The sequence below is a fragment of the Phragmites australis genome, chromosome 2 (assembly GCF_958298935.1).
Source record: "Phragmites australis chromosome 2, lpPhrAust1.1, whole genome shotgun sequence".
Lineage (NCBI taxonomy): Eukaryota > Viridiplantae > Streptophyta > Magnoliopsida > Poales > Poaceae > Phragmites > Phragmites australis.
Window position 1 is genome coordinate 35,937,874 of NC_084922.1, and position 13,345 is coordinate 35,951,218.

General features: G+C 43.7%; 1 protein-coding gene and 1 pseudogene across 2 annotated transcripts; one reads left to right on the plus strand and one right to left on the minus strand.

Annotated features, from left to right (window-relative positions):
• Positions 1 to 1,433: 1,433 nt before the first annotated feature.
• On the minus strand, positions 1,434 to 6,079 carry LOC133906309 (uncharacterized; annotated as a pseudogene).
• A 991-nt stretch (positions 6,080 to 7,070) lies between these two features.
• On the plus strand, positions 7,071 to 12,996 carry LOC133908570 (uncharacterized). 2 transcript variants are annotated; one of them, XM_062350648.1, is made up of 7 exons: positions 7,071 to 7,402; positions 7,509 to 7,641; positions 8,542 to 8,645; positions 8,953 to 9,124; positions 9,253 to 9,393; positions 9,479 to 9,824; positions 9,917 to 12,996. In XM_062350648.1, exons 1-7 carry the CDS (start codon positions 7,341 to 7,343, stop codon positions 12,634 to 12,636), a joined length of 3,678 nt encoding a protein of 1,225 aa, XP_062206632.1. In that variant the 5' UTR covers positions 7,071 to 7,340; the 3' UTR covers positions 12,637 to 12,996. The 2 variants fall into 2 exon arrangements, with proteins under 2 accessions (XP_062206632.1, XP_062206633.1); XM_062350649.1 differs by lacking the exons at positions 7,071 to 7,402; positions 7,509 to 7,641 and adding an exon at positions 7,652 to 8,377.
• Positions 12,997 to 13,345: the final 349 nt, after the last annotated feature.

Below are 13,345 nucleotides of genomic sequence, written 5' to 3' on the forward strand. Positions count from 1 at the left end.
TCTTTGGTCAGGTTTGGGTGATGCACGTCCCCTCCGGTCATCAGTTCACGGACATCATGACTAAAGGGCTTCCCATTCAGCTATTCGAAGAGTTTCGTTCCAATCTGTGTGTTTGAGAGCCTCACGCTTCGACTACGGGGGGCGGGGGGAGTTTTAACGTGTATATGTTTGATATGTACGGGAGATAAGCCATATAGTTAGTTTGTTTTCTGGTCATCTTTTTCCTTATATATTGGGATTTCCATCTCTTGAACCTTGTATATGGCTATATAATGAAACCGAAGGCCGCCTCGATTTGTGCGCTGTGTTCCCAAATCTTAGACTCTTTCAGTGCAGAAATAGAGATTCCTTCCTATTTGGATCAACTCTTAGAACCAAAGATGCCATTTTAAATTGGAGCCAGGACACCAGCTTTCAGCATGGAGGAGTAGGTCACACATCTACTCACTCATCTTGCTAAATGCTAATCTCCTTTCTGAAAAAAAAAATATATCTTTGCTTAGAGCTAAATAAACTAGTACGATCGCCTCAGAAACTGGCTGGAGACAGCCATTGCTGACCCAGCATGACCTTAAAATGGTGCGAAGGGATATTATAGATAAGATAATACATTGGTTATTGTAATCCACAAGAATTTGTGAGGTACACCTGTGCCTCAATGTGATGGTGACCTATAGCTAGCATATGCAACACGAATGCGAAGGTCTGTTGAGCTCCTGCTTTTGTTTTGTTGTGTAAGATAGTCCACTAGTTCACGTCCTTTTTGCTGCGAATTTTTGACTGATTCAAACCAGAACACATGTCGATTTCTCCCAGGCTCCCACATCCTTGCTCGCAGTTTAGTTTATGTTGATCTCACGTGACTGTACAGCGCATGTGTTGGTTGACAGGGAACAATATCGAACTAATTTCTTACCACAATTCAACTTCTTCAGGTTTAAGATAACCTCTGTTATGGCAATCTATATAGATCACATCTAGATTTCTTCATCGAGTCCTACTACAATTCTTTGGTGTATCATCGAGAATCTTACAATAATTCTTTGATGTATCATCGAGAAACTAACCGGATATGACGGGCTTTTGGTGTATACATGATTACAATTGTGAAAAACAATACCTCAGTTCGAAAGTTCAGTTCAACCTTTCCATTGTCAACATGCTACCACACATTCCCAACTCTTTATCCAACACATAGCAATACAGCATGCGAAACATCAAGCCACCGTAACGGTGGATTGCTTGTTAGCAAATATTCCCAGCTGTCTATCCTACACATGGCCCTAGGCAGCTTGACTAAGTAAATCCTTTTACAGAAGTTCGTAGGAACTCTAGTAGCTCCACAGTACTTGCAAGTCACGTATGGCCCTTGTAAAGGGCCAGAATGGGCCTTCAAATTTGATACAGGCAAAAAGGGCTTATAAAACATGCTTTCAGTCTGAGGACTCTCCAACCTTTTTGATGGCATCCTCTATTGCAGGTACAGCATTGTGAAATGCTTCCCACTGCTAGACAGTCAAACTTATTCCTACATTTAGGCAGAATGTTAGTAAAACAAATGAAGAATGTGCAATCAAAGATGGCAGTGGCACACTAATACATGGAATGAAACAAAAACAAAGTGATCGCAAATCCAAAACATTGGCAAAACAAGCTGTGTAATCACAGTAAACCTGATTGAGATGACATAATAGACGCCTGGCACGCTGAGTTTCTTTTGAATCATATTGAATATGTAGTGTCCAATGCAAGATATAAAAACTGAAACACTACAAAATATTTTCACCTTGGAAAGATTGAGCACAGCATATAATAGTTGCTAATCCTGACATATCAACATGATACGAACATGAGGAACAACTCATGTGAAACAATGCCCAGGACCTGACATCCCAGTGTGTCATAATAAAGACCGTACAACAAAATCTAGACATTGCAGATGCAGCAGAAGAAAAGGCACGTAATCATAATCAAGCAGTGACAAATAGAGAGAATCAAACAGTGGTGGTATTGTCATAGTTTCTCTAACATGGCCACAGGTAAATGACAAATAGGGATGGTGGCTTTGACCAAGAATGCTACTAAAAAGTATCAATACACATTATCTGAGAAACTATGTACAAAAAATTAGTAGCTACATAAATTGAAAGAGCACCCTTCATGTTAAGATGCTGTATACCACAATTCACATATTATTTTTTCAAAGAACACACGCCCTATTATCATCCCTTCGTTTTTGCAGCAATTCTCCCAAGTTGGTCCTGCAATACAGACTGTAGATCAGGGTTGCAAGTTACAAATGTGCAAGATTCAATGTAGGCATGCATACAACCAGACGCAAATATTCCCAAAAGGAAAACAGATAATAAAGAAAAGTGACCTCACATAGTTTTCCGTTTTAACAGAATTTGGTGGTGCGGATTTCAGGACACTGAAATATATATTTTTTTACTATAAAAGGCAGAACAAGATCTAAACAATATTCCAGATTGTAGTAAGCTCGCCATGACTAGTAAGCTTGTTAGAAACGTGAACACATTAAGGTCCATTTGAGCTGAGCGCATCAAAGCATTCGAGCAGCAAAGCAAGGTTGCAGCTCAAGGAAGAAGGAAGATATGGGTCACCTTTGGAGGTGGGCATCTCCTTGCCGTCCTTAAAGTAGAACTCGCGGATCGACACCAGCGTCCTGCCCTTGAACTCCGACAGCGTCACCCTCCTCTTGGTCGACAGCTGCACGCGCAAACCAAATCACGCCACAAAACCCTAGCCCCCGGATCGATCAAACAAAGAGCGAAAGAAAGAAAAATCCGAGCGTTTGAGGCACGGATGGAAGAACTCACGCGGCATAGGATAAGGTCGCCCTGGTCGTCGTACTCCCTCTTCAGGCCATCTTTCTCCTCGTCCTCCTCCTCCTCGTCCTCCTGCTGTTTGTCCTTCCCCTCCTCGCCGGCGCCGTCCTGCTGCTTGTCCTCCTCCTCGGAGGGAAGGGAGCGGAGGTAGCTCTCGACCACCGCTAACTGACGCCGAAGCTCCGGTTTCCTTCGCCACAGTTCGTAGTCCGTACAACGCCTAAGCAAATCGTTGATGGGGGAAGACGGGCAGACGACTCGTGGGCTACAGGCTGAGATCTGGGCCGTGCCGCTGCAACTCGTGGGCCGTAGATTTTGGCCCTTCCGTTCGGTGTGTTGGGCCTTAGTGGGAAGCGGTTCCTCTAATGTCGGTTGACATCGTAGCTGATACATAAAACCCATTAAAAATTAACCCACGTATCAATAGTCACGTCACGATATAATTACATCAGAGAATACTTGCAGCTTTAGTGCTGATTAGTGATCATTATTTACGGTTGAGCTGAAGGCGCACACCTTCGTATTCCATTCGTTTCACGTGAACTGATGGAAGTAGTAAATCGGAGGGAGTAGTATATTATGCTGTTTCACTAGTAACAGCGTTGGAGGGAGGATCATCATTTGTCAAGTAAGCCAACACATCATCCGAAACTTCAAGCCACCATACCGGTCGACTACTTGTTAGCAAATATTACCCTAAACATGGCACTAGGCGGCCCGACTAAGTGGAACACTTCTACAAAAGTTCATGGGAAGTCTAGCGGCTCCATGAGGTAGTTGCAAGCCACGCATGCCCCTTACAAAGGGCCAGAATGGGCTTTTAAAGTTGATTTTAGTCTGATTCTCCCAGCTTTTTTATGGCATCCTCTATTGCAGGCACAACATCACGAAATGCTTCCCATTGCTCGACTGTCAAGCTTACTCCTGCATTTAGGCAGAATGTTAATGAAAGAAATGACAAACGTGCAATCAAAGATGGTACACTAAAGCACGGGATGAAACATGCCATAACATAAAACAATGAAGAAATCGAAGAACTCCAAAACATTGGCATCATTAACCACACCATTCCTGTAAAGATGATATGATACACACCTAGCAAGCTCCTAATTTCTTTAGAAACATATTTTGTAGACATGTGAAAACAAATGAAAAATTGTATTTTGGGCAATCGAAGTATAGAAACTGATAAAACACCTGCAAAAGATTGAGCACAGCATAGCAGAGTTGTTAACCCTGACATATTAGCATATCAGGAACACGAGGATAACTCATGCGAAACAATCACCAGGACCTGACATCACAAGTGTGTCATAAAGGATGGCAACTGATTTACAATTGCTTGCTTGTGAACACAGAATACCACAGATATGACTGAATCCTAAACAAAATTGACTTGCCATTTCCACAAACATATAATAAAGGAAGAAACACAAGTTGTAACATGACAGAAGAAAGAATTATCAACTGGCTTGTGAACCAAAGATTAATGCAGTTGAATATGGCAGGAAGATACTTCTGCAGATCAGTTAGCATATGCTTGAAATGACTTCAGATTTTTCATTATACCTCACAAAGCAGTTAAAATCTAAGACCGGCATTTTCTTGCTAATCAATTATGTTTACCTAGACGCCGGGGGGGGGGGGGGGGACCTCTGTAACAACTTCATGGCTAGGCTAAAAACTTTCGAATATGCATGAAACGCACCTTAAGATAGATATGAACTATCGTATAAATAAGAAACAGACAAGCATACCAATAACTCATAGCAGAGACCATACACAAAATCTAGGTGTTGCAGTGCAGCAGAAGAAAAGAAAGCCTAATCACAACTAGGCAGTAACAAATGGAAAACCGAATTTTGGTATTTGCATAGTTTCTACAACATAAGACCAAAGTTTATGGAAATATGGAATAACTAATAGCCGCAGGTAAATGACAAATAGGTATGTTGGCTTTGATCAAGAACACTTAACAAATTAGATGAGAAATACTGTACCGGTTCGCTGCTTACATAAATTGGAAGAACACTCTTCATGTTAACGCTGTATACCACAATTCACACAAAAACTATTAGCATCCCTTTGTTTTTGCAGCGATTCTCCCAGCTCATTAATGTGGTAGAGTATAACTAAGATCTTCTAAGTTATAAATGAGCAAGATTCAACCTAGGAATGTTGCCATGTTCTGAACAACGCGAAATATGACCAAAAGAAAAGCAGATAACAGAGACAACTGACCTCACATGGTTTTCAGTTCTGAGACAAATTGGTTATGTGGAATTCAGTTTCAGGAAACTGAGACATTCTTTACTGTAAGAGTGTAAAGTGCTAAAGGCGTGACAAGATCTAGCTGACATTGCAAATTGCAGTGAGCTTGCTAAGAGTAGTAGTTTCGTTAAAAAATGATATACTTAAGGAAGAACTAGGTGTCTTGGCATTAAGTAGAAAGACACCAAAATTTGAGGTTAGTTCTTAACTTCGCCATAAACATGAATGCATTAAGGTACATTTGAGTTGATCGCATCACATCTAGGATTCGAGCAGTAATCCATGGTGAAGAAGATATGAGTCACCTTTGGAGCTGGGCAGCTCCTTGCCGTCCTTGGAGTAGGACTCGCGGATCGACACCAGCATCTTGCCTCGGAACTCCTGTAGCGTCACCCTCCTGTTGGTTGCGAGCTGCACGCGCAAACCATATCATGCCACAAAACCCTAGCACACGGATCGATCGAACAAATGGCGAAAGAAAAGAGCCCGAGCGTTTGAGTAACGGAAGGGAGTACTCACGCGGCAGAGGATAAGGCCGCCCATGTCGTCGTACTCCCTCTTCCCTCCACCTCCCTCCTCCTCCTCTCCCTCCGCTTCTGTGTCCTTTCCCTCCCCGCCGGCCCCGTGCTGATGCTCCTCCTCCTCATCTTCTTGCAAGGAGAGGGAGCGGATGTAGCCATCAAAAACGCCGCGGACGAAGAGCTTGCGGTCGGGGACGGAGAGGTCCATGCCGAGGCGGTCGGCGGCGGCAGCGCGGACCTTGCACTCCGCGACGGACTCCCGGAGTATTTCCAGCACCGTAGCCTCCACCTTCTTCTTCGTCTCCTCGTCCATGGCGATGCCGCTATCCCGCCGCTGCGGCTCCCTTCGCCGGAGTTTTTCGTTTTTTCTGAGAGGTACAAAACGACGCACATTACTCACACACTCCACGCCTCGATCCGTGTAAGCCTCGATCCTGCTGATCCCTTCTCAGCTTTGATTCGGGGAGACAGGGGGACTCCTGGGCTACGGCCTACGGGCTGAACCTTGAGGCTTTCGGTCTTGGGCCCATATAGGCTAAGATCCTTCCGATCGTTGTGTACTTGTGTTGGGCCATCCCATCAGAGAGGCCCGGGTAGATGACCTTGAGGCCCATGCGCTCCACATACGTAGCAGCATGCTGAGTTTTTCTTACTTTTATATTTTCTAACATAAATAATTAAATAAATATACTCCGGATAAAAAGATTAGTAATAAAAGGAGAGCTGTTACGGTACGGGTGAACAGTACAGATCAAAAGTACTGTTTGCATGGCTCTTCATGTTCTCTGTATAAAACAGTAGTCTTCTGGTGATCTAAAAATCCTATAGTTTTTTTACGTATTTTATAATCTATGTGTAACCTATTTTAATTAGATTCATTCAAAAATTATGTATAGAATTTAAACTAAAATTCTCTGAAAAATGCTAGTTTTATAAGTTCTAACAATGGTTAGGATCCCAAATAAATTTTCAAAAATCTGAAAAAAAATCATTAATATTCTTTTTATGTGAATACATAACTTAAAAAAGTAGATTAAAACTCTGCAAACAGAATATACCTCTCGTGACCAAGGAATTGAAACTACACGGCACCTCTTCGGTGTACCGCACGGTCGACGATCAATCCTGCTGCTCCCTCGTCAACAGGGGGAATTCCCAACTCCCATTCCCCAGGCCACCACGGCAAGTTCCCGGCAGCAGGATGCATGGCCCGTGTCGCCCGAAGATCCCCACCGCCAAGCCGTGTTTCGACCGAGCGAGGCCCGAGCCGGCAGGGTCAAGGTCAATCGAGTTACTGGGCGCCTGCATCGACCCGTGCGTGCCACGCGGGACGGAAGCGGCGAGGAAGGCGCCGCTGCTGTGCCCGCCGCGCTTCGCCCCTCGACGCACACGGAATCCACCCCCCTTTCCACGAGAAAACGCTTCCTTTCCTTTTCTTCCCAGAAAAGTATCCTCTCCACCTCCCTTCCCCTGTCCTGTCCGCTCCCCCTTGGCGGCACCGAGCACACGCATCCGGAGCCTTTCTTTCCTATCCACCGCGGCAACGCAACGGAGCGGTCTGTTGGTAAAGAGTAGTTACTAGGTAGCGGGCGCGGCCTCCCAGTCTCCCACGGGGGCGGTTCGGTTTGGTTTCATTCCAATCTAGCCGGAAAAGGAGCTGCGTCGTGTGTCGCGCGGCAGGGGGGAGGAGAAGGCGGAGATGCATAAGAGCAAGGGGAAGCTCTCCGGCGTCCTGCACAAGGGCTTCAAGCCCGACAAGTGGTCCGTCGAGATCATCTATTTTTAGTTTTTTTTTTCTGCTTTCCCTGCGGATGTAGGCGGAGGACGAAAGCTTGACAGCTGTTTGTTCGCTTTGGTGATTCCGCAGCAAGACGGCGCTGCGGATGGCGGTGGCGCGGATCAAGCTGCTGCGGAACCGCAAGGAGGCGCAGGTGCGCCAGATGCGCCGAGAGCTCGCGCAGCTGCTCGAAGCCAACCAGGACATGACCGCGCGCATCAGGGTGCGTCTTCTGCTCCCTCGTTCACCTGCCATTTCGTTTCATCTCGATCCCTTCGGTTCGAGTTGACTCCATGCGCCATCAGCGCGTGGTAGTGCAGTTGACCTGATTGATGGTAGAGTTCGGTGATCCGGTCGCGTGGACTTGACTTTTGAAGCTGAGTACTACTGCTCAGTTATTCCGTGTGGTTTAGGTGTTTATACGCGGAAATGAAAGAGTTGGCTATAATTTGAGATGGAGTACATATGGTCTGACTCTTCTAGATAAGCCAGAAGAGTTGGCAAAAATTTGAGATGGAGTACATATGGTCTGACTCTTCTAGATAAGCCATGATCCGTAACTGTTGGAGGTGGAGTCATTGTTACGTTGTGAGCTCCAACGACTATGGACAATGTGACTTGTTTGATGGCATTTAGCATTGGTTCTTCCGCACTATGTGCTTTCCTTGGACACACTGGAGCATATCCTTGCAGCTTGAATTTATTTCCAGTTCCATTCATCCACTGCAGTTATTGTGTGAGAATTCGTGCTTGTGCTACTGAATTTTCAGCTGATGTTCCATGGGAGCATTGGATCCTCATCTGATATTATTGTATGGTTTTGTTGCTTGGTCGATGTGGAACCAGCAATTGGCTGACTGCGCCAGTTCCGCCTTCACTTTTACATGCCTATTGTTGCATATGCCCATGCTTAAGTTATGTATGGTCGTATACAAGTGTCTTCAGAGACCGTTATCCTGGTAGGCAACTTTGGTGTGGTATAAGCCATAGAAAGTGACCAATTTCTTTGTAGTTCGGTTAAATTTATACTCTCAACAGTCATAATATGTCTTAATGGTACTATGTCTCCAAGAAGCTCATTATCTTTTGTTGGCTCCATTTTGTTTCTTTTTCCCTCCCACAGGTCGAACATGCCATAAGGGAAGAGAAGCTCATGCAAGCATATGACTTAATTGAAGTATACTGTGAACTTATAGTGGCACGTCTGTCCATTATCGACTCACAGAAGTAAGCCAACCTTTTCATTCGTGTATGTAAGCCTTTACTTGCAGGTCTATGTCTTTAGCTGATGTCAGGAGCCGTTTCATTATCTCCGAGGTCACAGAAACACATAATGTTAGTTTGAAGACTATCACTAGGATCTCATACTAGATGACTTCTTTAGTTGATAACTTGATATGATAAGAATTATTTATTTTTCATGATCAGCCAACCACAGTTTCTTGAATAACATTCCTTATCAGCCAACCATGATTTAGCTTGGCTTTTTCACACATCTAAAAGCCCTTATGTGTTTTATTTACCTGAAATTTAGGACTTGCCCGATTGATCTGAAGGAGGCAATAGCCAGTGTTATATTTGCATCAATGAGGTGTGCAGATGTCACAGAACTAGCGGACGTTCGGAAGCATTTCACAAGCAAGTATGGAAAAGAGTTCGCTGCAGCAGCTCTTGAAGTGCGACCAGACAGTGGTGTAAACCGTCTGGTAATCTTTGCTACTCCTAGAGTTTTAAATTTTACGAAAGATTTTCCTTATCGTCTTTGGTTGCTAAAGGAATGCGTGTCACTTGTTTTAATCTAGACACAGTCTAAATACAATTGTTTTGGATACAGGTAATCGAAAAGCTATCAGCAGGAGCACCTGATGTACAGACCAAAATCAAAACCTTGAGCTCAATTGCGGAAGAGCACAACATCAAATGGGAGCCAAAAGCATTTGAGGAGAAATTGCAGAAGCCAAATGAAGATCTTCTGGTAAATAACTGGTTTAGAGTGTTTTTACTTTTTCTTCCTGACTGAAAATTGTGGCCATAACCTGATTGGTTAATTTATTTGTTAGCCTGGCCCTGCAACATATTGTGGAGGAAACATTTCAACAATGGGATCATTTACCTCTAGCATGTCAGCGCCACAGCCTACATATTCTGGTGTTAGTGTGGCAACAGTGGACTCAGCCACTTCCCGTGTGCCAACAGAGTCTTATTCACCTGCAGAGGTCTCAGCAAACAATGCTTTCTCACAAGAACACCGAAGGGGTTCCAATGCTTCAGTGGCTCCTAGCTTTCAACATGGTGCATCTGCTCACTCTTCAGCACAAATTCCTGGTTCTGACAATTTCTCACATGGAAATCTTGGTGGTCCAAGTATTTCTAAACCTTACTCTCAATATGATGCAACAGTCCCAGGTACAGAAAGGTTGTGTTGTTTGAATACCTGTCAGTTTTTATTGCTTTCTTGTTCAGATTCCCATCGACTAGTTCATTTTTTTTCTTTTCAGACACATTGTCCAGGAATGAAGAGATCAATCTGCATAGAGAAAGAAAACCTTCAGTAAGCGGTGCCAATTGGAATGTGGAATTCAAGGATGCAACATCTGCTGCACAGGCAGCAGCAGAGTCTGCAGAGATGGCAAGCATTGCTGCTAGAGCTGCCGCTCAACTTGCTAGTCGTGGAAACTATTCTGGAGAGCAAAGCACTGGAGCTTATGATTCAGCTGCATACAGTCACGAAAATACACTGAGGAAGCAACCGGCTGAACATTTAGTGAAGGATGGGAAGAGGAGTTTCCATGACCACAGTTCAGGTATTAATGATCCGAGGGTGATATCAAGTAATGTAAGAAAACATTCTGGAGGAGCAGAAACAAATCATATTGATAGTCAGAATGTACCAACTGCTCACATCCCAGCTCCATTCCATTCTCATGCTGTTGAAAGCCATACAAATGTTTATGAAATGCCAACTGAACCACCTTGTGCTCATTCACCTGAGCCTCCACATTTTGATGATTTATATGAGAGAGAAAGCAACATTGGAAGATCCGCATACAGTCACGAAAATACACTGATGAAGCAACCGGCTGAGAATTTAGTGAAGGATGAGACGAGGAGTTTCCATGACCAGAGTTCAGGTATTAATGATCCGGGGGTGATCTCAAGTAATGTAAGAAAACATTCTGGAGGAGCAGAAAAAAATCGTGTTGATAATCAGAATATGCCAACCACTCACATCCCAGCTCCATTCCATTCTTATGGTGTTGAAAGCTATACAGATGTTTATGAAATGCCAACTGAACCACCTAGTGCTCATTCACCTGAGCCTCCACATTTTGATGATTTATATGAGAGAGAAAGCAACATTGGAGGATCCGAAGTTCATCAGTTTGGTTTTCCTGGGGAGAAGTTGCAAGATACTGCACTTGGTGGTCGCAACGTTAAAGATGTGGAGCTTAGGAGAAGTAGCTCTGATCAAGAGAGCACAAATGACCACTATGGCAACTTTAGTTCTTCCCACGGTACATTTACCCATGGCAGCAGTACTATTTGGGACAACCAGAATGACAAAACTCAAGATAATTCCTCAGCTGTTGTTTTTGATCAATATGATTCTGATGTTGCAGAAGTGAATTTGTTTGATACTTTCTCCTCAAAGCATACTGATCACCTACCTGGTGTCCAAGATCACATGGGATTCTCAACCGCAGATTGGAGTAAACAGCATAGAAGTGAATCTCCCATTTATCGTAGAACTTCAACACTATTTTCCAGAACAGAAACACAACCATCTGATAATTTGGGAGCAAACAGAAGGGATATTCCTTCACCTCATTCTTATGATAACTTGCCTCCTACTTTTGATTCAGACGGAGGTAGTTCTGATGAGGAAATTACCACAAGCATGCATGCAGAGTCTTTAAGGTCTCATTCAAGAAGATCTGCTTCTTCTGTCTTGACTAAAGAAGCTAATAGAATTTCTGGTAAGCTCGTCCCTGATGTTAACGAAAGCGTTGAAGATTATGAATCTAGCCCTAGGAAGAAATATGGGACACCTGATCTTAATGTATTATACAAGGAGCCCTATGGCAGTGGTTCACCCAGATCTGGGTATTCAGGGGCACAGGGACAGAGGAACTTGAATCGTGTACAAAGCCAAGATTCAGATCTTTCGGATGAAGAAACAGATCCAGATAAACTGAAAGGTGCATCCTCGGCAGGAGCAAATGAGAACCAGAAGCTGCCTTTTTCCATGCAAACTTCAGCAACATCTGATGATAAGGACAAAGGTGGTCTTGGCCTGAACTTTGAAAGGTTAACTCCTGGACTAAGAAACAAACCCAGGCAACTTCCGCCATACACCAAAAACTCCAGGGAGAACATGCTGCCAAGGCAGTCCATGCTTAAGGCTTCTGCCAGCATTGAAGAATCAGTCGATTCCGAAGAGAGTATTACTTCATCTGGACAGACTGCAAATGCCCCGATAAGCTCACGCTCAACCAGGGCTTCTTTAGGTGGAAATTACAATAGTGAACTTTATGATAGGAATCGAAGTGTTGGAACAAGCAGGGAAGCAAGATCAACCACTGAGAAGTTATCTGAACAATCTGGTAATACAAGTCCTATCACAACTAAGAGTTCTGAATGGGCGAATTCTAGTCAAGAGCTTTATCATGAAAAACCAGGTATGGGAGCTCGCAGGGAAATGAGATCAAGTGTGACCAGAAATTACTTTAATTCAGATGACAGTGAGGAAGAACCTGAGCAACAACAGACTCCAAAGTCAAAGTGGTCTGGACAGCAGATACAATCACGCAGGACTCGGGAGGTAACATCAGACGCAAAGAGAGATGTCCGTGTCGGAACTGGAGTGAAATATGCTGATGAAACCGAAAGCATGCCAAAGGAGACAAAAGTCACTCAAGCATTCTCCAACTCAAGTACTGAAAGGAGGAGGGGTGGACCTGTATACTCCAGGGTTGGAGTACAACAATCTTCACCAAAAACGGAGCATGCTGAATCTCCGATGGCAAGAGGGAAGTCGCAAGAAGCTGAACTGGATAAAAGCTCTGTTCCAGAAAATGAGGGGAACACAGAAACCTCAGCAGGAACTCCGAAAGAAAGCACGCCAAAAACTCCCCCAGCGCATGTTCACCCCAAGCTTCCAACGGACTATGATTCGTTTGCTGCACACTTTATGTCACTTCGAACGAACCGCCGCTAGATTTGCATGTATACAGAGTGTGGATTTTCATGAATAAGTCATACTTACAATAGACAATGATACGTTCTAAAGATTGAGTTGAGATCTGTACAGTATAGCAACACATGATGTTTTCTGGATTTCATTGTGCGATGCCATTTTTGAGCTCGCTATTCTTTTGTTCTCTTTTGGCCTCAGATATTCTACAGATTTTATAATGTAAAGACTTTCCCGTTAGTGTTTGTAATAAGCACATCATGCTGCCAGATGTATAGAACCTTCGCGTTTCTTTCATTTAATTCCATTGTAACTGGGGCTGAACCATATTTGGTGCGTTCATGCTATGCATGAATTTGAAAGAGATTGTTCCGTGCTTTTCTGGAGTCTGGTCTATTGTCGATTTATGTAAACCGATATGGCCAAAAATCGCAGTATTGCCACGGCGTATATTTTGAAGTATTTCTTGGGAGTCAGGGAGTTGAATTTTTCCTTAAGAGTCAGATGCTGACTCTTGGGTGAACTTCTAATCGCCAAATAACGCAAATGGTGACTAGTAGAAAACATGGTAGCGTTGGGATGCTTAGGTTGACAATACTGGCATGATTATCATTTTATAAAATGATAGTACAGGGATGTGATCCTGAAACTAATATTAAGGCTCGTTTAGTATTAATGGTTACAAAAGAATTGTTGATGCACTTCTGCTACTTATGGGTGTGTCTGATTGCAG

Bases quoted from the DNA above. Each gene is read 5' to 3' on its own strand.
- LOC133908570 (XM_062350648.1), top strand. From the start codon at position 7,341: ATGCATAAGAGCAAGGGGAAGCTCTCCGGCGTCCTGCACAAGGGCTTC. The intron at 7,403-7,508 runs GTCCGTCGAGAT...GTGATTCCGCAG, and splicing joins GGCTTCAAGCCCGACAAGTG to CAAGACGGCGCTGCGGATGG. The intron at 7,642-8,541 runs GTGCGTCTTCTG...TCCCTCCCACAG, and splicing joins ACATGACCGCGCGCATCAGG to GTCGAACATGCCATAAGGGA.